A 27,612-nucleotide genomic window follows, 5' to 3' on the forward strand; every position below is an offset into this window, starting at 1 on the left:
GCCGATTTAATTTTGGGGGAGGGGTGTAGGCAGGAAAAAGCCCGAATGATTCTAACAGAATGATTCTATTCAGTCCTGCTTTTTTATTTCCTTTGCCTCTGTCTTCTGAGAAGACCCTGAAATCTCTCCTTTGTAGTTCTAATTTAGCATTTTTGTTGCTTGAAGAGCAAATGAATCGAGGAGGTTTCCCTTATTCTACATGTGGGAATAATTAAGAGCATGAAAGCTGTTGTTTTTTTTCTAATTTTTTTGAGCAGTGATTATTATTGGTATTTTCAGGTAACACTCTAATCAGTCACTTCTTGTTTTATTTTTGCTAATAATTATCATGGATTCTGCATGGTTAGAACAGAGCTCTGAAAAACACTGATTTCCTACATGTCTTCTAATCAGATCTGAAAAGGGAATGGAGCATCTTAGAAATGAGTTGTATTAGCCATGTAAAAAAAATTTCACATTTACATAGTACTTGCAGGTTGCAGACAGAAGTAATCTTGTGAGGTAAGTAACTGAAGCATTATTTTAACCATTATAAAAATGAAGAGACTGAAGATCAGAATGGTGAGGTGAGTTGCCAGATATCACTTGCCTAGTAAATGTGAGAAGCAGAACTTAAAAGCTGGTCATGGAGAGATATATCTACAGTTTGAGGGAACTTTAGAATCACTTAATACAACCTTTTCATTTACAGTAAGGAAGTCCCATTGACTCTGTGATTATTACAAATCGACCTAAAGTAATCAAGATAAATGACATTTATGTAGTGCTTACTCTGTGCCTTGCACTGTGCTAGGTGCTTTACAAATATCATCTCATTTGATCCTCATAACAACTCTGGTAGGTGTTATTATTACCCCTATTTTACAAATGAGGAAATGGAGGCAAAGAGAGGTTAAGTGACTTGCGTCACACAGCACTTGACTTAAGTCACACAGCAAGTAAATGTTGGAGGTTACGTTTGAACTGAAGTCTTTCTGACTCAATCTGTACTAGTCCCTGCACCACCTAGCTGTCTTTAAAATTCATCAAAGAAGTAAGTAGAAGAAACAGGATTCAAAACTAAGTCTTCTTATTCCTCATCTCATGATCTTTCCTGCATAAATCGTTATCTCTCTAATATTTTAGCTGAAGATTTAGTGCACTTACATATTCCTTGATCAAAATCTTTTAATTTTTCCTGCCCTTGAATATCAACATCATCCTTATTTTCCCTAGTTCCTACATTCTATTTTTATACATGAATGGGCTAATAGAACTGAGATATCTGCCATAACATTTAAGTTATCAAGGGCAAAAATATCACAAAAAATAAATAAATTGGGAAACTATACAGGAATGGTAGAGTATATTGACTATGCTTTTAGAACTGATTTCTAATTTTTTGTAACTTGATTTTTGTGACTTGATTTAAATTTAAGGTATCGTCCTGTCACCTTTATTCTTCTATATGTATTTTCCTAAATTGTTTAAGGGACCACCACTCTTCTTACTATTTTTAAAAATGTGGTTATTTTTCATTTTTAAAAATCACATTTATATTAATATATGAGTTAATAATTATTTTAAATGAGTTAATATAAAAATTTTATCAACTTTAATTTCTAATATGGTAAGTATCAATAGGTACAACCCACAGAAATCAAAGTTCTTTGGAGTCCTCAATGAATTTTAAGAATATAAATGGGTCTAGAGTAAAAAAATAAATTAGAATCTGTGTATTAAGTTAATCAAGGATCTTTGACAATAACTTTATTTTACAAATTCCTCTTTTTGGCATTTCAAGCCGTTCATAACCTGTCTCCAAAGGACCTTTCTGGCCTTATTATATAAAAACATTAACCTTTATGCATGCTATTATCAAATGAGATCAAATGATATAATATTTTTACATTTATTATTATCATTATTGTTATCATTATTGTTATCATTACTGTTATTATCTTACCTATTCTTATCTTATGAGCCTGGCACACTGTAGGGGCAACAGAAATGCTTATTCCCCCCCCCCCAGCCCTGGTCCAGACAAAATGTTCTTGTTCTTCTTCAATCAAAATACTCCATTTCCCATCCTCATACCATCGCACAGGCACATCCATGGAATGCAGTTCTTCTATACTTAAACCTCTCAGAACACCTAGTTTCCTTTAAGGCCCAGCTCAGGAAGCATCATATTTTGAACCCCTCAGTTGCTAATTGCTCTCTCTTATCTCTCCCAAAAAAATCACATTTGTGTTTTATGATGTATACCTAGGTAATAGGATATACCCTCATCATATTATGAGATCTAAAGCTGGAAATGGCCTCAGAAGGACAACTAGTCCAACCCCTCATTTGACAGATAAGGAAAATGGAGGCTAAGGGAATTTAAGACTTTTTTTAATATGACATAGGTTGTTTGTGTCAGAGGAAGAACTTGAACCCAATCCCTCTGACTCCAGAGTAAAAATTCTTTCCCCTGTACTATTCTCTTCCTGCTTCTGTGTGTTTTGCCATAGGTGCTGTTTTTCCCCCCTATAGAAAGAAACCTCCTTGATGGTCCAGAATAACTCCCCTTTCATGTCTTAAGCCCCAGTACCTAATACAGGAAGTCTTTCATGTCTAAATACCACAGTACCTAACAACAGACACATAACAGACACTTGGTAAATGTTTGTTATAACAAGAGCTGTGGTATATATTATTAGAATATTGGATTTTATGGTTAAATGAGACCTTAAGTAGAAATTTTTAAACTTTTTGTACATGTTATGCACACATATGGCTTTCTCAGAAAGTTTTATGCTTTTAATGCATAAAATCAACTGCATAAGATTGCAAAGGAAACTAATTATATTAAAATATAATTGTCAATTAAAAAAATAAAACAAGTTTATGGAGTCCACGTCAAGACCTCTATTTTAGAGCATCTAAATCCAATAGTCTAATTTTATATATGAGAAGGGTTCAAAAGGGTCATTTTTTTTTTGCCCAGAAGTTCACATAGCTAGTTATTGGCCAAGTAAGGAATACAAACAAGCACCCTGCATTCTCAGTCCAATGCTTTTTTTTTTTCCTATCATACTCAGCTATTTCTTTTCTTATACATTGTTTCAAAGAGACACAAGAGACACATAAATCAGAAAGAAGAATTTTCACATGGGCATGCTGTTGGCCCTTTGCTGATCCTTATAGCCACATCAATAGTAATTAACCCTGGAATCATCATCTTTAATTATTGGCAATAGTACTAATTTAATATGGGGAAATATGAAATTTATTAACATGTTTTAAAATTAATTTTCATAGTATCTTATATCAATTGGGGCAAAATTACAATCTAGTTTCTAAATAACGTCAAATAGAGCTACGATATGTTTCTTAGCTCAGGACTATGTGATTGAATTGAGTCAAGGGGAGGGACAGGTGTGGAAAGGTGGCAACTTTCTCCTGGATTTAAACAATTAGTAAGCAATTAACCAAATATGCAGTTGAACTACTTTTGTGGTTAAGGCAGCTAAAACTCCATTTGCCATTTTACTTTTTTTTTTTAAGAAACCCTGAGTTTGGAGTTTTATAGCTAAAAAAAGAGATTTGGAAAGAGAATTCAGGTTGTCCATGCTTTTAATTGTCCACTTCAAAATTATTGCGCACTAAAAAGATAATAATAAAATGTATGAAACTTTAATTTGAGATTAGAATATTGTATTATATAAAAATAGCATCTTTTATTCAATTGTTTACTTTTAGATCATCAAGCTTAAAACAATCCTTGTTTAACTATATTCCCTTAGTTGAGAATTTAGAAATGAAACTGCATTATATTCTCTTCCTAGTCAACCATAACATTTTTTTAATCCAGTGAACCAAGGAACATAATTACTGCAACAATGTGCTTCTTACCATTTACTTGGAAGATATGAGTCTGATATAGTTTATCATAGCCATCTGCATAACAGGTGTAATTCCCCATATGTGTGGTGGTAACCTTAGTAATGTACAGGGATCCATCATCTCCAAAATCCTATAGGAAAGAAACAGAAAATAAGGTGAACTACAATGTAACAGTCATAGGCTTTTGTGTATGTGTTTGTGTGTGTGTGTGTGTGTGTGTATGTGAGTTTTGTAAAGTGTTTAATGCATTTCCTGGTGCATAGTAGGTGCTTTATAAACTCTTTTTCATTTCCCTTTTAAATCTGTGGAAATATCAGGAGGCAGAATAAACTGGAGTGGCTGTTTTCATGAATAGAATGACAAGGGATCTTTATGCCTCTAAGCTTGATCATTCATAAATCAAATGACCTTGAGATTTCCCTAGAACTTGTCAAATAGCAAGCTTGTTTTATTTACAAGAACTTCTTTCTAATTTTATTGCTAACTCCTCTATTCCTTGAATAGATCTTTGATTAGGTGTCAAGGAAGAAGTTTATTTGCATATGGAGTAATTCAATCCGGGATTACTTATTCCCATACAGGTTTAAGCTTTCAATATTGAGAGTGCATCAAAATTGCCTTTTTCTCTGTAGGGAAAATGAATACAATAGAGCTTGCTTACAGTACATTCACTTTTCACATTAGCAATTTTCTATCCTTTAAAGATCCAGGATGATATACCTCCATGTAATATTTTGCTTCTTACTCTACCCTCACAATTTGGTCTTTCTTTGTTCTTTTAAAAGAGAAAGTGACAGATTTTATTGTTCAACAAGTTTCCTGAATTTTGGCCTTTTTTTTCCTGAATGAGTGAGCAATCTTCATCATGGTCCTGATAGATGTCAATAAGCTAAAAAGAAAAATTCTGGGAACATTGAGAATGCTATCACCTTCTGTAGGATTTTCTCTGGCCTCTGAGCAACTAACTACCCTATTAATTTATTGTAAAATAAGTTTGCTAATTCCGTTAGCAGAAATGTTACTTTCAGCCAATACTATTTCCACTGGGTGCCTTTTCACTATGTTGGTTCTATGGAAACCATTATTTTTGACATCTACCAATATAAATTTTCAATTTAATAATATTCCTGTGACCAGACAACCAGAGCAAATCAAGCACACTACCTGGGGCTAGGGGATGAGGATAGGAGAATACCCATTTATGAAGCACCTACTATTTATAGATTCTGTGCCAAATACTTTACAAATTTTATATCATTTGTTCCTCACAACAACTCAGCGAGACAGATGCTGTTATTATCATAATTTTCTAGGTGAGAAAACAGAGTCAGACAGAGGTTAAGTGAGGCAGACAGAGATTAAGTTAGTAAATACTTGAGGTTGATTTTGAACTCAAGTCCTCCTGATACCAGGACCACAGTGTGCCACCTAACTATGTATCAGGGAATGAATGTAGACTGTGATAGCTAGAAGGAATGTAAAAGGTTACCTAATCCAAATTCCTCACAAATTCTCACAAATGAAAAAATTAAAGTGAAATGGTTGTTCCATCCATGATCACATGTAAACACAGTAAAGAGCAGGGTCTAGATTTAATCCCTGGTCATATGACTAGAGATTTAGATGTAGAAGGGATATTAAACATAAATAATACCAATCCCCTAATTTTCAACTGAAGAAACTTGTGCCTAAAAAACTGGACAATTTCCTCAAGGCCACCCTTGAGGAAGTATGTGGCAGAACTGAAAAATGAACCCAGGTCCTCTGACTACAAAAACAATATCTGTCCCACTGCTCCATCCTACCTATGCCATGAGTTAATTACTTTCTTTCTATTGTTTGGAGAAAAAAAAACAGAACAATTTAGAGATTGGCCTCCTAATACATTCATAAACATTAATGATTCAACATGTAATAATAATATTTTCCCATATTTTCCCCATATTCCTATAACACAAGTCTTAGAGCAAATGAAAAGATAAGACGGAAGTCATAGTGAGCCACATGTAAGAATACTATATTTAAAGTGAGACCTGGTTTGTCTCAGCTCTGCTACTTATTAGATATGTAACTGAAAATTTTACTTAATTTCTTTTAGTCTATTTCCCCATCTATGATTTATGATATTTGTGCTATCTGCTTCATGAGATTTTTATGAAGATCAAATCAGATATAAGTAATTTGTAAATATAAAGTATTAGGTAAACATGAATTATTACTCATAGTAGCTTTTACAATTGACAGCTGTTGATTTATGTAGTTACCCTACTTGTCTCTTCTATGGCATGAGTGATAAAACTGTAATCTACATTTTTTTCTTCATTTACTCCTTTCCCCTCCCCTCCTTCATCTCCTTTTCACTTTTTCCTTTATTTCAGCATTTAACTAGTCCCTCAAAACAGGGGAAGACCATGGTCCAATGACTTGAGCCCTCCATCACCAAAATGCATATTCTCGTGGTGATGTTAACAGTTGTATGAAAGTATGTATGTGATTGCTTTGGTATGAATTTTATTTAGTGTATTATAAACTTTATTCTTAGAAGGGATTCATGAGTTTCACCAGACTGCCAAAGGGGTCCATGACAAATAAAAGCTTAAGAATTATTTCTCTATAATTTGGAACTGTACTCAAAGGGTTATAAAACTATGTAAACACTTAGAGTCAGCAATACCAGTACTTGGTCTGTATCTCAAAGAGATAAAGAGCAGAAAGGAAAATGACTTATATGTACAAAAAAACTTATAGCAGCACTTTTGGTGGTGGCAAAGAATTGGAAATTGAGAGGATGTCCATCAATTGGGAAACGGATATATGTTATATGATTGTGATGGAATTCTATTGTACTATAAAAAATGACAAGTAGGATGCTTTCAGGTAAACCTGGAAAGACTTACATAAACTGATGTGAAGTGAAATGAGCAGAACCAGGAGAACATTCTACATAGTGAGAACAATATTATATAATGATCAACTCTGAATGACAACTATTCTCAACAATAAAATGATCCAAGACAATTCTGAAGAACTTTGATAAAAAAAAAATGCTAGCCATCCCCAGAGAAAGAACTGATAGAGTCTGAATGCAGATCAAAGGATTCTTTTTTTTACAACTTTATATTCCTTTTTTTGGTATATTTTTTCTTTCACATGATTAATGGGGAAATGTGCTTTGCATGACTACACATATATAACCAATATCAAATTGCTTGCCATCTCAGGAAGGGTGGTAAGGAAGGAGGAAAGGAAAAAAGAGATTGGAACTCAATTTTTTTTCTCACTTAATAGTATTTTATTTTTCCAATTACATATAAAGATAATTTTCAACTTTCATTTTTATAAGATTTGAGTTCCAAATTTTTCTACCTCCCTTCCCCTCCCCTCTCCCTAAGACAGCAAGCAATCTGATATAGGTTATACATGTACAATCATGTTCAATATATTTCCACATTAGGCATATTTTGAAAGAAGAATCAGAACAAAAGGGAAAAACCATGAAAAAGAAAATCAAAACAAAAGTAAAAATAGTATGTTTCAATCTGGATTCACACTCCATAGTTCTTTCTCTGGATGTGGATAGCATTCTCCATCATAAATCTTTTGGAATTGTCTTTCATCATTGCATAACAGAGAAGAGCTAAGTTTATCAAAGTTGGTTATCACACAGTGTTGCTGTTACTGTGTACAATGTTTTCTTAGCTCTGCTCACTTCACTCAGCATTAGTTCATGTAAGTCTTTCCAGGTTTTTCTGAAGTCTCCCTGATGCTGTAACAGAGATCGAGAGCTACTGCTGCTGCTGCTGCTGCTTCAGGGGCCTTTAGCCTAGAGATGGTAAGGGGTTTGACAACTAGTCCAAAAGAGATTGCAGGAGACACTTGCTAGCATTGGTTGCAGCTGGCCTTGATTGGAACATGGGAGAATAATCACAAGAGACTCTACAATGCAAAACTCTTTACATTACTATAAGGGAAGATGATTTGTATAACTTCTAAGAACTTTATCATTATTAGTGCAGTTAGAAGGAAACTACATAGACAGAAGGTATGGGCGTGAGTCTAATATGTCAGAATGATTACCAACTGGGGTGAGAATGAGGGATGCACTGGTAGAAAGGGGAAGAAAGAGGTAGAATAGAATGGGGATTTTTTTTCTCATTTAAAAGAGGTGTGCAAGGAAGAACTTTTATAGAGGATGAAAATATGGGGAGGAGGGTGGCCAGCTATGCCTGAACCTCACTCTCTTAGTAATTAGTTTAAAGAGGGAGAATATATACATACAAACATAAAGACATATACACACACATATACACACAGGCATACCTCAGTTGGGTATAGAAATCTGTCTTACCCAATGGGGAAAAAGGAAGGGAAGAGGATAACAGATATGGTATTGGCAGGCAGGGGTGGGGGATGATAAAAGGGAAAATTATTTAAGGGAGGCAGCAATCAGAAGAAAAACAGGCTTTTAAGGAGGGATAGAATTAAAAGAGAAAGAGAAATAAACAGAAGAAAAAGGATGGAGGAAACTTTACAGTTAGTAATCATAACTGTGAATGTGAATGGAATGAGCTAACCCATAAAACAGAAGGAGATGGCAGAATGGATTATAAACCAGAATCCAAAAATCTGTTGTTTATAAGAGATACTTGAAACAGAAAGGTACACACAGAGTTAAAATAAAGGGTTGTAGCAGAATCTATTATACTTCAGATGAAGTAATAAAGGCAAGGTAGCAATCATGATCTCAGACAAAACAAAAACAAAAATAAACCTAATGAAAATAGATAATCAGGGAACCTACATTTTGCTAAAAGATAACATAGGCAATTAAGTAATATCAAAAATATATAGCAAATTTCTCTCATAAAGCTCAAATATACAGAGAACTTAATCAAATTTATAAAAAAAGAGCCATCCTCCAATTGATAAATTGTCAAAGGATATGAACAGGCAGCTTTCAGGAAAAAAAATCAAAGCTATCTATAGACACATAAAAATGTTCTAAATTACTATAGATTATAGAAAGGCAAATTAAAAGAACTCTGAGATATCGCCTCACACCTAAGAGAAATTATAAATTCTAGAGGGAATGAGGGGAAAATAGGGCCATTAATGAACCCTCGGTGGAGTAGTGAACTGGTCCAATCATTCTGGAGAACAATCTGGTACTATACCCAAAGGGCTATAAAACTGTGCATGCCTTTTGATTCAGCAAAACCACTACTAGGGCTGTACCACAAAGAAATCAAAGAAAAAAGGAAAAGGACCTATATGTACAAGAATATGTATAGTAGTTCTTTTCATGGTGGTAAAGAATAGGAAATTGAAGGGATGCTCATCAACTGGGGAACAGCTGAACAAGTTGTGGCACATGAATTTGATAAAGTTATATTATAAGAAATGATGGGGAAGGGCAGTTTCAGAAAAAAAATGAAACAAGGAAAGACTTAGAATAAATAATGGAAAGTGAAGTAAGAAGAACTAAGAGATCATTGTGAATAGTAACAGTAAAACTGTAATGATGATAAACTGTGAAAGACTTGGCTACTCTGATTAACATGATGATCCAAGACAATTCCAAAGGACTCATGATGAAAAAATGCTATCCACCTCCAGAGAGAGAGCTGATGAACTCTGAGTACAAATTGAAGTATAACTTTCTTGCTTTATTTTGTTGTTATTGCTTTTTTGTGATATAGCTAATGTGGAAATATGTTTTACATGATTTCACATGTATAATTGATATCATTTGTCTTGTTTTCTCAATGGGTAGGGGATGGAATGAGAGGATATTAAAATAAATAATAAATTAATTTTAAAAGTGCAATGTTGAAATGTTTCCATTTTATCTGAAAAGCAGCAAAGAATCATCATATATTTTTCAACCATAAGTACTATGATATCAAAGTGACATCTCAATTTATTTTTAAATATATATTTTTCAATGAGCCCTCTACTATTTGAATAAAAATTAATTTTCTTCCATCCCTGAGCTTCTGACCCCGGCTAATGTCAGTAGTATGTATTAGTTACTAAGAATCAACTAAAAATAAAACAATACAAATTCATAAATCACATAGGTAATGATACAAAGGCATTTTTGGATTACTTCTTTCTTTTGTTAGACAAGTGTCTTGTGCCTCTGCTATAGTTCATCATTTAAAAAAGATTGTGAGGATGAGAAATCTAGGAGCACAATTAATAATAAATAACTTTTATTTAAAACACTTGCTTGAAAAATATACTGCCTAATTAAATGCAAATTAAGAGGTAGATAAATGATTCTTCAGTGATCCTGTCAAGAGTACTTAAGGAGATGTTAAAATAATTCCTCTTGCTACATTACTTTTGTTTTTCTGTATATACATATGTGTGTGTTCTATGTGCAATTTAAACATAGCATTTGAGTAAGTATGTTGGCAAGTAAAATTTCTGTCATATATACCCAAGGAATTCATCTTCTGGGCCTTATCAGTGTCAAGGGAATTACAAGTATTGTATCCTCTCTAGGTTCTCTCCATAATATAAGAATTCTGAAGGTTTGTAAATGGGGTTACCAGGAGATTGACTACAATTCATAAGAGATCTAGGGTACTTTGTGGATTCAGATTCCTTCAACTGTGGCTCATGAGACCCTACTGGTATTATCTCTATTAATAGTCAGGAAGTAGATACAACTCAAGTCAAAATTATCTAGTAAACAAATATAGTAAGACAGAAGTCAAAAATATTCTCCCAACAAAGCCCTTCCACAAATGTTCACAGAGTTCATAAGTGTGGGCATATATACAAAGTGAAGTCATTATGGGGCATAGTAGTGTGCTGCACCCAGAGGCAGGAATACTGGAGTTAAAATCCCTTCTTAGTCACTAATTGTATAATCCTGGACAAGACACTTAATACTCAACCACAGTTTTCACATCTACAAAATGGGGATAACAATAGTACCTCCCTTACAGGTTGTAATGACACTCAGATAAAATAACATACGAAAAATTTTTGTAGAACTTAAAGTACCATATGAATGAAAGATGCCAGCACTGTCATCATCATCAGGTCACTGTCATCATCATTATCATCATCTACACATAGAGAATACACATGGCCAAGGCAATTTCTGACTTTGAAACTATTGAGCATCAATATCCTTTATTTCCTAGTAGAGTCTTCACAAAGCTCCCCACCCCTACTGTCCTTGGCATGGTGTCTCTGCAGGCTGCATTGTGCAACTAGACTGTCAGAGACTATTTTTCTTTGCAGTTCAACTCTCAGTTGTCAGGACATGTTCGTTCTAGATACCAAAGTAAATTTTTTCTTTGCTATTAGAGGCTCTATTTCTTGAAACTATTTCTGTCCTCAAGTGACTGCCTCTCTCTGTGCCTAACTGGAGTGTGTGTCACTGTTGCCTCAATTGTGGCTTAAATTCTCTAAAAATGACTCTCCAAATGATGGATAGAGAGCATCCTTCTGGACAATGACTACAAACCACAGTCAATGGACTGTAATTATTAAAAGAGAAGGCAAAAAATACCCTTTCCTCCACCCTTAAATGTAATGCACTGGGTTCTTTTCCTATTATAGGCCCCTGCTTCATTCTCTTCATATTTACTACCTACTTAAAGCACCCAAGGATATAGTCAATTCTCATCCCGCCCAATTGTCCCTTCAGAGTCAAATGAAAGAAAGGGGTTCACACTTTGTAAGGCATTATTGAGTGTAAAAATACATTAACACATTATCACCTTGGCATCTGTGAAATATGTCAGTTGATAAGGGAAATGGGAACTTAATTACTACCACTTTTACAAAAATGACTTATTATGGAAAATCAATGGGATGTTGTTATCCTAAGTGGTATGCCCTGTTTTTTCTCTTATACTAACTGCTTATTTTGCTAATGTTCTTTCCTTTATCTTTCTCATTTCTCTAATCCATTTGTACCTTATATTCTTATTCTTTAATATTAAAATGTCATCATTCAGTTATTGCCACAACCTGGTAAATTATGTATATGTACTTCTGTTACAGAATGATAAGACAGTTTTATTTTTAAGGAATTAAATAATTAGGCAAAATAATATAATCATAGAATAACAACTTTGATGTGTGTATATGTATCTTTTAACTATAATTTCACCACTTGTGAGAAACTACTTGTGTGGAAACTCCTTTGAATATCACAGACAGCTTCATCACAAATAGTCCCAGAGAAAAGATACTTTTTTTTAGTTTTTAAAAATTTATTTTTTTAGTTTTTATTTTTTAAAATAATTTTTATTTTATTTATTTATTTATATTTTTATATTTATTTTATATTATAATTTTATATTATTTATATTTTATATTATTTATATATTATATTATATTATTTATTTATATTTTTATTATGTAGAAATAATTTTTAAAAATTTATTTTTTAACATTCTTTTCTTTTGAAATTTTGAGTTCCAAATTTCTTTCTTCTCTCTCACCTCTACCCCACCCACTAAGAAGGCAAAAAATATGATATCGATTATACATGTGAAATCATGCAAAACCTATTAGCCTTGTTGCAAAAAAGCTTAAAAAACAAAGAAAATGAGAAAATCATTCTTCAATTTCCACCCAGGGCAGCAAAGTGTCTTCTGTAATCTCTTTTTGAATAGTTGGCCAATCCATTCACCATATCTGGTCTGAATGCTCTTGAAGCTGCTGCTGCTATCTCCATATTCCACAGCTTGTATACCTGTGTTCCAGACAGGCCTCCACCCTGCTATCACAGATCTCTCCTGCCAACCTCTTAAGTTGTCCTGTGCTAGAAAAATATCTTACTCCAATATCTTAAATAAATATCTTAAACCTTTCTTTTCTTTTTGCTCTGGTGCTTCAAAATCTGATTTAAGGCATTATTCTAAAATTATTTGGAGGGGAATGTTGATAGAGTTTGGCTGGGTTTCTGCCTGTACTCTACCATCTCAGCTCCATCCCAACATTGTACTTATTTATTAACAGTATCCTCACTTGATCTAATTAAGGGTGCCTAAACTGTCCTTTTCATCTAGCCAGGATAGTCTCAGAATCACATATTTAGTTATATTTAAACTAACATATATTTATAAAAAAATGCCAACTATTTACAAAACTCCGTGTTTATCACTGGAGGAACAAACAAACAGAAATTACAAGTTCTTAAGAGGTAGGGAGAAAAAAAATTCTTTATTAGGGGAACCTAGGAAACATAGAGGAAAAATCCTATTCCAAGTAAGTAAACACAATACAATTTTAAGAAGAGTACGGTGCTAACTATAGCTGTGTGTGTGCTTCAAGTATTTGAGGAGAGAATCAAATGGGGAAGGATGGACTATAATTATCTGGAAAGGCTTTTATAGGAGATGCCACCTCACCTAGGTTGTGAAGAAATTAGTGTTTTCAAAAGGAGGAAATGAGAAGGCAGTGTATTCCAGATGTGGTGGATAGCCTATGCAAACGCCTAAAGTTAGGAGATGGAAGACTGTATACAGAGAACAGCTAATTATAAAGTTAGATAAAAGTTGAGAATGCATGGAGGATAGTAGTAAGAAATATGAAAAGAAAGGTGAAGGGAAAACATTGTACAAGGTTTTTCAGTGTGAGTTTTGCATTTTATATTTGGGGTTAACAGAGAGCCACTATTTGGTAGGTAAATGCAATATTTAGGTCTGTATTCAAAGGATATTAGTTAGCAGCTATGCGTAGGATTGTTTGGAGAAGGAAGAGAATGGAATAAGGAATTCAAATGGTGAAGGTGAGAGATGATGAATGCCTAAACTACAAAGGTGACTTTATAAGTGCTGAGAAATGATAATCATTTAAAATCAATTGAGTCCCAATAAGGCCAAAAACCTGAATTGATCTTTTCTTCCTGAGTGAACTGAGAATGCCCCTTCCTGTGTCAACAGCTAAAGCTGATCAAGAGCATTCTTCTGTTTATGACCAGTGAGGCACTTTTAACCCAGATACTACCTTGATGGTGGTAAAGGAAACACAAACATCCTGGATCTGACATTTGCCTATCAATTAAGAAAATTCCTTTCTCATGCTTGGGTTAAACATATGGAGACTGTAAAACTGAGTAACACAGACATCCTGAGTCAGGGTTTAAATGTCCTCCTAAAATTGTTTGAGTCAGTCAGAGTTATAACTCTGGCTCCATGTACATGTTGCTAATTTAAGGGAATAAACAATATGAATTTACTTATCACCTAGTTCGTTGTCTTTTTAACCACCTTTCAGGTCAACAGAAGATAGAACAATCTGAGAAACATCACAATTATTATTGACTAGATTTAGCAATTATTTGATTTTGGGGGATGACAGAAAGAAGAATTAAGGATGACTCAGGGAGGTTATGAATGTTGATGACTGGATAAATAATTCTTGTGCTTTCATAAATTTTTATATTTGGTCACAATGTTCACTCCACCTCAAATGCCTTCCATCTCCTTTCTGGTAAACAGTATTCATTATATACTTCAACACAACACTTAAGGGGAAGCTAGACGGCACAGTAGATAGAGCACAAGCCGTGGGGTGGGAGGACCTCAGTTAAAATTCTGCCTAAGACATTTACTAGCTATGTGACCCTGGGCAAGTTATTTAACACTGACTGCCACCAAAAAGACATCACTTAAGAATATATTTTCTCCAGAAAGTCTTCCCTGTCTGGCTACTCCTTTACTTTGTGATCACTCTGCAGTTTGCAGTTTGGGTTATATTATAAAACACTTAGCTGCTTTCTCTAGTTGTTCTATATATCCATTATTAAGAAGAAGGATGGTTTAGAGGGCAGAATATTGGAATCAGGGTGCAAGTCTTGCCTCTAGGTTTAACTACCAGATAAGGGTTTAAATCCTGCCTCTGGAACTTATTAGCTGATTTCCCACAGCCAAATCATTACTTTCCTTTACAGAAAGAAACTCTGTAAAATGCATATAATAATTTATGTAAGGAGCTATCTCACATGGCAGTAATAAGATTTAAAAAAAAAACAAAAGAAACACTATACAAATATCATTGTTTCCATTAAGTCCTCTTCAGTTCCCCCTAATAATATATAAGCTCCTAAAAGTGAAAGAAAAGTTTTCATTTATGTTATATTCTCTACATTACCTAATAAATTATTTTAATTGATTCAACTGAAACAACTATTTTGTTCACAATGTTTTGTTTGTGACATCTCCTGTACTATATTAGCTGATTGGAGAAAATTTTTTTTTTAAAGTGAAGCTATCAAGGAACTTGTAATCGAATATGGTATGGAAACCATGTGCATGATGAAATGATTGAAGGGGAGAAGAAAATAACAAATAAGTGTTCAAAAAATGTACCATGAACCTGGAGGGCAGGTTCAAAGGAGGGCAACTGAGATAGTAAAGGATATAAACTAAGACCATGTGGGGACTGATACAGAGAACTGGTTGTTTTTAGTCTGTAGAAAGAAGACTCATGGAGAACATATTAACAGTTTGCAAGTATTTGAAGGTTGTATGGAAGAAGAATGAATCTTGTTATATTGGGATAAAACCCAAACCAATGGGTAGCCATTTATAAAAGGCAGATTTCCATGTAAGGGAAAAAAAAGGGGGGGGGGGTCTTCTCAATAAGAGCTGTCCCAAAGAGGCCTGTTCAGCATGAAGAGATAAGGGGTTGTTGATCTTCAAGCAGAACCTGGGTTATTTTTGGTCATGGATGACATTGGAATGATTCCTGTTTGCATAAGTTGGCGTAAATGATATGAGAAAACTTAACAGCATATCTTTGAGTCAAAGATGACTCAAAGATGTTGAGACTGGGTGAATAGAAGGATGGTTGTGCCATCTGCAGCAATGGGTATGAGAAAGAAAGAATAAACAAGCAAAAATATGTTAAATAAAAGAAGTCAAGATGACTCACTATTTCAGTACTGAGTTTGAGTTTCTTCAAAATTATCAGTGCCCTAAAAGGGCTAGAAAAAAGCAAGCAAACAAACAAACAAAAAGTTAGGATGATTCTTTTTCACTTCTTTGTGACTGAGTATAAATGGTTACTGTGGAAAGAAATCAAATCTTCATTACCAAAGTTGTTTTCATAATAAAGGTTGATGCACATTGAGTGCTTTAAGGTATATAAATCAAGTAAGCAGTATGAAATAGATTTGTAATTTCATGTATAATCCTCTCCTGTTGTGCTGTGTAAATGGCAATCTCTTCTTATTCTCCCCTCTTTCTCTCTTTCTTTTTCCCACTCTGTCTGTATGTATCTCCTTTTCTTTCTCTGTATCTTTCTGTCTCTTTGCTTCCCCTTCTTTTCCTCTCCCCTCCATTCCCTTCTTCTCTTCTCTCCTTCCTTCCAACTCCTCTCCCCTTCCCTTGTCTTCTGCTCTCTCCTCCCCTCCCTTGCCCTATCTTTTCCTTATTTCCCCTCCTTTCTTCTCCCCTTCCCTCCCCTCACTTTTACTCTCCTACCTTCCTGTCCTCTCCTCTCCCTTCTCATGTTTCCCTCTCCTCTTTCCTCTCCTATCATTTTCATTCTCTTTCTGTCTATAGCTTCCTGATTTTGGTCTTGAGTTCATAGTAGAGAGAGATTTCTTCTTCCTCATTTTGAAATTGGTGCCAATTTACAGCAGAAACACATGGCAAACTTATATATGTAGACATGCTTGCATCAGAACTGGAAGGGTAGATAATGGAAAATGTTTCTGCACATCAGCTTCTTACGTGGAGGAGAGTTTGAATTCTTTAAGCAGACATTGTTTGTTCTTCAAAGAAAGAAGAGGATAGTCCACATAGATTTTGTGTTGTGCCCTACTTGAAGAGCAAACTGGTATGTTATTCATACAGTACAAGTCTAAAAGGAAGATTATTTCTTGTTCAGAAAGACCATCAAATATGGTCACTTTTTACAAAGTCTCAACCATAGTGTGAAATGAGTCTGAGAGTGCGGATGCAGGGAGTAAACTATGTAATTATATGCTGAAAAAAATAAACTTAATATAATGTAAAAAGCACAATTTATACCCTTCCAGCACAACTGAAAATTAGGAAAGTTTTAAGTACTTTCTGTACCTATTTTGGAGGTCCCATGATTTTTTTAGTATCATTTTCCTTTTTCTGTGTGAGTAAACTAATGTCTGTTCCATATCCAAGAGTATTTGGCACTCTTCGTGTTTGATCAGGAATGAGAAACAATACTGCCTACATATGGAGAACCCTAGGCATGATCAGTTCCTGAACTTTATTTTGGAGATCTCTTGGTGCAGTTTCCAGTGGAAATAACAAGTCAAACAGAGAAAATAATTATATTGAGTATAAGCCTCCAGGATCTGACCTTATCCACATTAGCTCAGAGTCTTTGGGTATGCTGGTGTACAAATTAGATAGTTAGGGAAACTGAGACTTAGAAGAGCTTAATGACGTGTTCAAGGGCATGTGACTAGTAAATGGAATAAATATGCAAACCCAACCAGGTTTTTTGATTCCCTGTCAAGTACTTTTTTTTTACACTATATGTTTTCTCAAAATTAGGAGGTACCAACTAGCAAATTATCAACCATTCAGAAACTTCGGGGGAAAATTAGTTATCAAATAGCCTAAGGTACTTTTAGTTATACATACTTATAGGTTATCAGTTATAACAGATTCTCCTCATCAATTAGGAAACCATACAATGTAAAATTTTACACTGAACCTCAGATTGTACTATTCTCCACAGTTCTATATTACGTTGGCCCAACCTTAACACACTTACAATAATTTTTCTATGGGGAGTAAGGCTTTAATGCATACTGCCAGCAAAGTCATTTTTGTTTCTTTTTAATTTTGTTTATGCTGTGTATGCTTTCATTTTACAATATTATGAAAGCTGTTTTGCTGGTTATTTTTATGTATACGGAATACATTTTCATAGAAGAGCAATAAAAATAATTTAAGCAAAAAGAAATCTACATGTTGAAATTGACTAAACCACTGCCTTATGTGGCTGCCTAAAAGTTATATGCATTTCTCAAATAGCTTATTTGGCTAGAAATTTAATCTAGCATCAATAAATACCACCCTGAAAAATGAAATTAAATACTGTAAGGTCAATTTAGAAAGTACATTCTTTTATAAACATCTTTCCTTATTCCTAAAATAAATATTTCAGGCACAAATCAATTTTAAGAAGCACAACAGAAAAGAAAATTGAGGTTAGTGAGGACTAAAGTTCTGTTCCAAAGGAATAAGTCTTTCAAAGAGCCAAGCAACTAATATTTTGGAATGAGAAGCAAAGAAGGAAAAAATAAGCATAAGGGAAGTTATACCTGTATTTCCATTTTAGAAAATGGCTCTCTCATGAATGGGCCCTGCCACAAAGGACTTTTCAAGTAGATCAGTTTCCAAATGTGTTAAGGAATCTAGGGAAGAATTTTCCTAAAATGTTAGTGTTTTAGTTCTGTAAAATTTTAAAGGTAACTTTTGATATTAGAGCTTCAAAAGAGCTTTAATTCTGATATCTGATTGTGGAAGCTATGGAAATGATAAATACTGATAGCTCTTCTATCTGAAGGATGTTACAGTTTACAAAGTAGCTTCTTTACAATATCCTTGCAAAATAGGCACTAGGGGGAATAATACCCTGACTTTCATAATTTACCAAATGAGGAGGTAGAGCTAGATGATCTCCAAAGGGTGTTTAAACTCAAATACATACATTTATGATTTCAATTTCATAGATAAAAAAACTGAGGTTATGAGAGATTAAGTAACTTTCCATTCATTCATTCATTCATTCAATTCTGAGCACTAAACAGTGTTAAACACTTTGGATACAAAGAAAAGAAGTAACATTTTACAGACTTTGAAAATAACACAAAAGTAGTAAATAGCAGGGTCTAGATTCAAATACAGACCTTCTAACTCCTAGCTTAGTGCTAAACCCATCATTATCATGCAATTTTCTTATCATTTAATGTTCCTGATAGAGAAATTATTGATAATGGATAGTGTTCAGTGATACCTCTTCTCATATTTACAAATCAGGATTAGGACATTATCAAGCAATTCATTTCACAAAGTACTAGCAATTTAATTTAGAATTGCACATGAAACACAAAAATAAAAAAAAATATCCCTGTGGACCTCCTGGTATACTGTCCAGGATTCATAAGCATACAACATTGAGGTCAGCAGAACAGCTCTGTAGACCTTCAGTATGATAAGCTAGCTCTGGCAGTGCATTCGTCAATCTCATTATTCATGTATACATTCCTGGAAAATATGCTGCCAATGTAAATGAATTTACTGACAGCATTCAAAATTTCTCCTTTTGCTGTAACGAATGATACCATGTATGGTAGCACCATGTATGGTGCTACATTTTCTTGGAGCCACAGGTCAGAATTGAATGCAGGTGGACACCAAAGGTGGGGGAACAACCCTGAAAAAGGGCTTGGCAAGTACCCTCACCAGATGTGCTAGTCCTCCCTGAACAACCCATACACTTGTCCTACTAGAGAAAACCCTACTGACTCCTGACAGGGATCAAAATCCCTTAAAGGCAAAAGGTAGGAGATAAGGGAGGGCAGAGTCAAGATAGCAGAGTGGAGGAAGCTTCATAACCAAACTTTCCCAACATTTCCTGCCAAGTAACTTCAAAACAACATCTCAAATTGAATTCTGGAGTTGCAGAGCCAACAAAAGGTTGAAGTGGGACATTTTTTTTTTATCCCATAACAACTTTGGCTGTCAGAAATGGAGCTCTGGGACACTGGGGTTGGGGCTGACCTGGAGTATATATGGTGGCAATACCAGCTGTGGGCCTTGGAGGCAGTAGCAACACCAGCAGTCACAGATTCTGATGCTCTTAGAGTAGAGACCAATAAAGGGATTAGACAATTTTTCAGAAAAATAGGACTAGGTGTTAGCAACTCCATTTCCCCTAGTCATTTCCAGGTACCAGTTCCATGTGGAAGAGTAGTGCTTATAGTTGCAAAGGATCAGAGGAAGTTCCTGGGTAAGGACCAGAAAATAGACCAGGAGAACAGTCATCTCTCCCTAGATCACACCACCCTAGAGGAAGTGAAAAGAAAAAAAAAACCAGAACCCAGAGAACAGCAGTGTGAAAAAGGCTGACTCTTGGGAGAGTGGCCCTTCCTTGACTCAAGTGAGCAAATGCTAACTTTAACATAAACTTCAAAGTAAAGAAATATTCTAAAAAATGAGCAAACAACAACAACAATAACAACAAAGAGTTTCAACCATAAAAAGCTATTCTGATGGCAAGGAAGTTGAAAACACAAACTCAGAAGATAGTAACATAAAAACACCTACAAGCAAAGCCAAAAAGAAAAATTCAAATTGGATTTTCATTTTTTTTAATTTCAACAAGAATTCTCAAAAGACCTAGTAAATGATTTTAAAACTCAAATAATAGTGGTAGAGGGGAAAAGTGGGAAAATAAATGGTAGTGATGCAAGAAACCTATAAAAGATAAATAACTGCTTGTTAAAAGACGAAATACTGAAGGACATAAAATCTTAAAAATATACTTAGCCAAATGGTTAAAAAAAAAATAGATACAAAGCTTCACTAAAGAAATAGAGAGGTAGAGCCAAGAAGGAGGGAAACCAGAAGTTGCCTTAGCTCTCCCTGATTCCCTGGGAAACAACACCAAACAAGTCTCTAAACAGATTCTAGAGTGACAGACCCCACAAATAGAAGGAGTGCAACAATTTTCCAGCTTAAGATAATATAGAAGGACCTCAGGAAAGTTCTATCTCACTTGGGTAAAAGGGGAGTGCACCCCAGTGCAGATGGTGTCCAGGCAAGCCAGTGGAAGGCTCTTAGCTAGAGTGCAGATGAGCAACTGAGGTTTCTGAGTCCTGGTTCAGCAAACTAGTGGAACTACAGGCCAGCTGTGATGCCCCCAACACCAACACAGAAGACAAACTGTCATCCCTGAGACCCTGGCACAACAGGCATGACTAGGCTGGGCTACTCCAATGCAATGGTCAAGTAGCAAGCCCCTAAGGCCATAGGGTGGAAAGCCAGTGACCAGGCCCCTGGCTCCCAGTAGAAGAAGCTTGAGACAGTGCCCCCTGAGCCCCAGAAGCAGAGCTGAACTTTTAAAAATGAGCAAAAGACCAAAAAGAGCACTGACCATAGAAAACTACTATGGCAACAGGGAAGATCAAAAAGGAGGGAAAGTGGAGGGAAAGAGTGGGGGGCTCAAAGAAGGGAAGGAAGATTGAGGGAGGTGGTAGAGAGAAGCAAAACACTAGGAGGGACAGGGTAAAAGGGGAGAGAAAAGTATAAGTGGGGAAAAATAGGATGGTGGGAAATACACAGCAATCATAACTGTGAATGGTAATGGGATGGTCATCTATAAGACAGAATCAGATAGCCTAAGGGGTTAGAAACTTTTTGTCACTTTTTACAGATGATATGATGGCATACTTTAGAGAAATCTACAGATTTGCTATTCACAAGAAATACACTTGGAATAAAAAATCATGCACATAAAATTAAAGGTGTTGGAGCATGATCTAAAAAAGGCAGGAGTAGCAACTATGATATCAGCCAAGTTAAATAAAAAAGAGATTTAATTAAAAGACAAGTAGAGAAATTACATGTTGCTAAATGGTACCATAGATAGTGAAGTAATATCAGTACTAAATATATATTCAACAAATGACACAGCATCCAAATGCTTAAAGAAAAAGTTAAATGTTAAAAGTTAAATAGGAGGAAACAGTAAAACTAGGATAAAGGAGGGCCTCAACTTTCCCTTCTCAGAGTTAAATAAATCTAACCATAAAGTAAATAAGAAAAAAAATAAAGTGAACTGAATTTTAGAAAAGTTAGACATAATAAACCTCTGGAGAACAGTAAATGGGAATAGGAAGGAGTATACTTTTATCTCAGCTGTACATGACACCTTCACAAAAATAGACCATGTATTACAGCATAAAAACCTCACAAACAAATGCAATAACTCAGAAATATTAAATGTTCCCTATTTGGACAATAATACAATAAAATACATTCAATAAAGGGCTGTAGAAACATCAATTAAATTTAAGTAGAAGATAAATATTCTAATCCTAAAGAATGAGTGGGTCAAACAACAAGTCATAGAAAAAAATTTCTTAATTATTATAAAGAGACGACACACCAAAATTTGTGTGATTCAGCCAAAGCAGTATTTGGGGGAGGGGGACATTTTATCTTTGAATTTGTCCATCAATAAAAAAGAGAAATATCAATGGATTGGTCATGAAATTAAAAGAAAAAAAGAACTAGAAAAAGAACACATTTCAAAGTCCCCAATTAAGAACCAAAATAAAAACTCTGAAAATCAAAGGTGAGATTAGTAAAACTGAAAGTTAAAAAGATGAACTTATATGTAAATTTAGGAGCTGGTTTTGTGGAAAACCAACAACAACAACAGCAACAACAACAACAACAACAAACTAATAAAATAGCTAAGCCATTGGTAACTTTGATTAAAAAAAGAAAACCAAATTACCAGGGTTAAAAATGAAAAGGATAAATATACCATCAATGAAGATGAAATGAAAGCAATCATTAAGACCTCTTTTGTCCAGTTGCATGTTAGGAAAACTGACAATCTAAGGAAAATGAATGAATATTTACAAAAATATGTGGCCCAGATTAAAGGGAGAAAAGATGGAATAAATAGCTACTTTATCTTGGGAGAAACAATCTAAGAAACCAAAAAATGAGATCTCTAAGAAAAAAATCTCCAGGCCCAGAGGGATTTATAAGTGAGTTCTACCAAACATTTAAGTAACAATTAATTCCAATTCTATATAAACTAATTGAAAAATAGGTAAATGTGGAGTATTACTAAATTCCTTTTATGACTCAAATATCTTTCTTACACCTAAACCAGCTAGAGCAAAAACAGAGGGAAAAACAACAACAACAACAACAACAACAACAACAAAACAAAACTACAGTCCAATTGCTATAATGAATATTGATACAAAATTTTTAAATAAAACAATTGCAAGCAATAAAACACAGCAATATTTCACAAAGATCATACACTATGGCTAAATGGGATTTATGGGATTTATAACAGGAATGTCAAATTGTTTCAATATTAAAGAAACTATCAGCATAATTGACTATGTCAATAATAAAATAAAGCAAAACAAAAACATATGATTATCTCAAAAAAAGTTAAAAAAGATTTAAACAAAATAGAGCAGATGTTCCTTTCAAAACTTCTAGCAAGTCCCAGAATAAATACAGTCTTTTAATGACAAGTAATATCTACTTAAAATCAAGAGTAAATATATTATCTGTAATGGGGATAAACTAGAAGCTTTCCCAATAAAATCAGGGGTAAAACAAGGATATTCATTATCACAATTATTATTCAATATTGTATTGGCTAGCTCTAGCAACAAGAAAAGAAAAAAATATTTTGAAAGAATAAGAATAGGCAATGAGAATATAAAGCTGTCACTTTTTGCAGATGATATAATGCTGTACTTCAGAGAAATCTACAGAATCAACCAAAAACCAAAAAAACTAATTAAAATAATTAAGAACTTGAACAAAATTTTGGGATATGAAATATACTTACATAAATCATTAGCATTTCCACATAGTACCATCAAAACCCAGGAAGAAGTGATAGAAAAAGAAATTTTATTCAACATAGCTACAGTCATTATAAAATATTTGTGCATCTTAAGCACCAAGTCAAATTCAGGGTCTATGTAAACATGATCATAAAATACTTTTCACAAAATGACAGATGTAAACAATTGGAAAAATATTGGGTAGGCTAAGCAAATATAATAAGAATTGCTGTTCTACCTAAATTTGCTTATTCAGTGTCATACCAATCAATCCAGCATAAAATTATTTTATAGAGATAAAAGAGAATAACCTAATACATCTAGAAGAATGAAAGTTCCAGAACATCCAGGGAATCAATTTTAAAAAGATGTGAAAGAAGTTGGTCTAGCAGTACCCAATTTCAAACTACATTTCAATCTGGTACTGTTAAATAAATAGAGGGATGGATCATTGGAATAAATTAGGTACACAATATATAATGGCAAATGACCATACTAATTTAGTGTTTGAGAAATCCAAAGATCCAAGTTTTTAGGGCAATAACTCTTCATTTGACCAAAAACAATGCTGTGTGAACTGGAAATTAATTTAAACTAGATACAGGCCAAGACCTCACACTAAATATCAAAATAATGCCAAAATGGGTATATGATTTAGACATAAAGAGTAATATCATAAGTAAATTAAGGGAAAATGTACTTGTCAGATATCTGGATAAAAGAAGAGTTTCTGAATAAACATGAGCTAGAGAAGATCATGGGAAGTAAAAATGGATACTTTTGATTAGACGAAATTAAAAAGGTTTTGTAGGGAAAAAAATGATGCAGCCAAAATTAGAAGGAAAGTGGGAGAATAGGGAAAAAATACAGCAAATTTCTCTGATAAAGGCCTCCATAAATATATGGTAAACAGGACCATATTTATAAAAATAAGAGCCATTTCCCAAATGATAAATGTTACAAACAGGCAGCTTTCAGAAGCAGAAATCAAAGTAATCAAGTCACATGAAAAAATGCTTTAAATCACTACTGATCATAAAAATGCAAACTAAAACAACTCTGAGGAACCTACCTAACCCCTATGAGATTGGCTAACATGACAGAAAAAAATCATAAATGCTGGATGGGATATTGAAAAATTAGTACCCTGATACACTTTTAGTACAGTAGTGAACTGGTCCAAATATTCAAGAGAACAATTTGTAATTATACCCAAAGGGCTATAAACATTTGCATACCCATTTGACCCAACAGTATCACTACTAGGTCTGTATCCCAAAGAGATCAAAAGAAAAAGAAAAGGACCTACCTATATGTAAATAATAATAATAATAATAATAATAATAATAATTAAAGCAACACTTTTGTGGTGGCTAAGAATTGGAAATTAAGAGGATGTTAATCAGTTGGGGAATGACTGAATAAGTTGTGACATATGATTATGATGGAGTACTACTCTAATAATAAGAAATTATTAGAGGGATGGTTTGAGAAAAAACAGGGAAAACTTACATGAACTGATGCCAAGTGAAGTTAGCAGAACCAGGACAATATTGGACACAGTAACAACAACTTTTTAATGATGATTAACTGTGAAAGACTTAGTTATTCTCATTGATAAATTGATCTAAGATAATTCCAAAGGATCCATAATGAAAAATGCCATCTAATTCCAGAGGCAGAACTAGAGAACTGATGACCTCTGAGTACAGATTGAAGCATACATTTTTTCCCACTGTATTTATTTTCCTGTTTTTTTTTCAATATATCTAATATGGAAATATGTTTTGTACAACATCACACACATAATTTATATCACATTGCTTGCCTTAACAAGAGGAAGGGGATGGGCTGGGGAAAAGAGAAAATTTGCAGCTCAAAATTTTACAAAAGGGATTTTAAAAAGAAATAGTAAAAAATAGTAAAAAGAAAAAGTGGGCACCCTAACTTCGAAGAGCCAAAATGGCAGAATAAGCAGTAAATCACTCTCCCAGTCATCTGCGAACAACCATAAAATAGTGCCCCAGAACAAAGGCTAGAACAGTAGATACAGCAGAAAGATGGAGTGGCAACAAAGGTCCATTTCACTCCAGTAAAAGGGAGTGCATTCTAGGATAGGAAGCATCTCAGCAAGCCAGTAGCAATCCCCCCTCAGCAAACCAGTAAGAGATCTGGAGCACCAGCTTAGTGGAGCAGGCAAATATCAACATTGGGACCCCACCACATGCCTTAGCATAGCCAGGAGGAACAGGCAGACTCCAGCTCAGAAAACTACCATCTGCTTTAGCACAGCACCAAGCAGGCAGGCATTTTCCAGTAGCCAGACCTCCACTTGCTTCAGTGCAGCCCAGGGAAAATAAGTATCTTATACGGGCCAGTAGTCCACATGCTTCAGTGCAGCCCTGGGGAAATTCAGAAAACCCCACCTAGCTTCAGAATATGCCAGATACCACTACTAGGACCCTAGCTCAGCACCAGGTAAGCTGTCAGACCCCTACAGCCTCCAGCTGCCAGCACCTAAGTCCTTAGTGCACAAAGCCAGTGACCAGGCCTCAGGCCCTAGCACAAGAAGCTTGAAACAGTGCCCCTTGAGCTCCGACAAGAGAGCTCATCTTTGGAAATAGGCAAACAAGATGAGCAAGAAGGAAAAATGAACACTGACCACAGAAAGCAAATATGGTGACAGGGAAGATTAAAACACAAACTCCAAAGAGGACAACATTGTCAATATGCCTATATCTGAAACCTCAAAGGGGAATATGAATTGGTCTCAAGCCCAAAAACCCAAGAAGGATTTTGAAAGCCAAATAAGAGAGGTAGAAGAAAAATGGGAAAAGAAAAGAGAGGTATGGAAGAGAGAACCAATAATTGGAAAAGAAAGGAGAAAAATTCACCGAAGAGAAGAAATCCTTAAAAAGAACAATCTGCCAAATGGAAAAGGAGGTACAAAAGCTAACTGAAGAAATTAATGCCTTAAAAACTAAAACTGGAGAAGTGGAAGCTAATGACTCTATGAGACATCAAGAATCAGTCAAACAAAATCAAGAAAATGAAAAAGTAAAAAAAAATATAAAATACTTCACTGGACAAACAACTGACTTGGAAAATAGATACAGGAGAGATAATTTAAGAATTATTGAACTACTAGAAAGCCAAGTTGAAAAAAATAAAAGAACCTGGACAGCATCTTTCAAGAAATTATTCATGAAAATTGTCCTGATAGCCTAGAACCGGAGGGTAAAATAGTCATTGAAAGAATCCATTGACTACCTAATGAAAGAGATTCTGAAATGAAACTTCTAGGGAATATTGTAGCCAAATTCCAGAATTATTAGGTCAAGGAAAAAATACTTCAAGCAGCAAAAGAGAAACAATTTAAATATTGTGGAACCACAGTCAGGATTATGCAGGACTTAGAAGCTTCTTTGCTAAATGATTGGAGGGTTTGGAATATGATATTCCAGAAGGCAAAGGAATTTGGATTACAACCACTACCCAGCAAAATTGAGCATAATCTTTCAGGGAAAAAGATGGACATTGAATGAAATAGGAGACTCTCAAACATTTCAGATGGGGAAAAAAACACAGCTGAACAGAAAATTTGATCTTCAAATACAAGACTCAAGAGAAGCATAAAAACAGTAATCAGGAAAGAAAAAAACTCACATTATTCAATAAGGTTGAACTGTTTAGATCCCTACACAGTAAGATGATACTTAAAACTCTTCAGACCTGTATCTTTATTATGACATTTAAAAGGGGTATACATACACAGAGGGTGGGGGTATAAGCTAAATTTGATATGATGATAAAAAATAATTAAGGGGTGAAAAAAAAGATTGTACTGGGAGAAGAGCAAAAAAGGAGGCAAAAAAAAAAACCCCATAAATTACATCACATGAAGAAACACAAAGACCTATTACACTGGGAGGGAAAGAAGGGTTGAAGGCAAGCACTGTTTGAAACTTACTCTTATCAGATTTGTCTCAAAGAGGGAATAACATACACATTCATTTAGTTAAAAAAAATCTAAATCTATAGGCAAGAAGGAGGAGAAAGGGGAAAGAAAAGGGAGGAGGTGGATAGAAGAGAAGGTAGAAAGGAGGGAAGAAGTAGTAAGGGAAGGGGGAAAGAAAAGGGAGTGGGGCTAATAG

At 34.5% G+C, this 27,612-nt stretch overlaps 1 protein-coding gene across 3 annotated transcripts in view; it reads right to left on the reverse strand.

The window, feature by feature from the left end:
• FSTL5 (follistatin like 5) overlaps nucleotides 1–27,612 on the reverse strand; it is an 856,262-nt gene that overhangs the window by 173,555 nt on the left and 655,095 nt on the right. For all 3 annotated transcript variants that reach the window (XM_027866922.1, XM_027866921.1, XM_027866920.1), the window contains exon 7: nucleotides 3,880–4,000. In XM_027866922.1, coding sequence (XP_027722723.1) covers nucleotides 3,880–4,000 — 121 coding nt within the window. The remainder of the gene's footprint in view (nucleotides 1–3,879; nucleotides 4,001–27,612) is intronic.

Source organism: Vombatus ursinus, unplaced genomic scaffold, assembly GCF_900497805.2.
Source record: "Vombatus ursinus unplaced genomic scaffold, bare-nosed wombat genome assembly UNPS02014784.1, whole genome shotgun sequence".
In the NCBI taxonomy this organism is placed as follows: Eukaryota; Metazoa; Chordata; class Mammalia; order Diprotodontia; family Vombatidae; genus Vombatus; species Vombatus ursinus.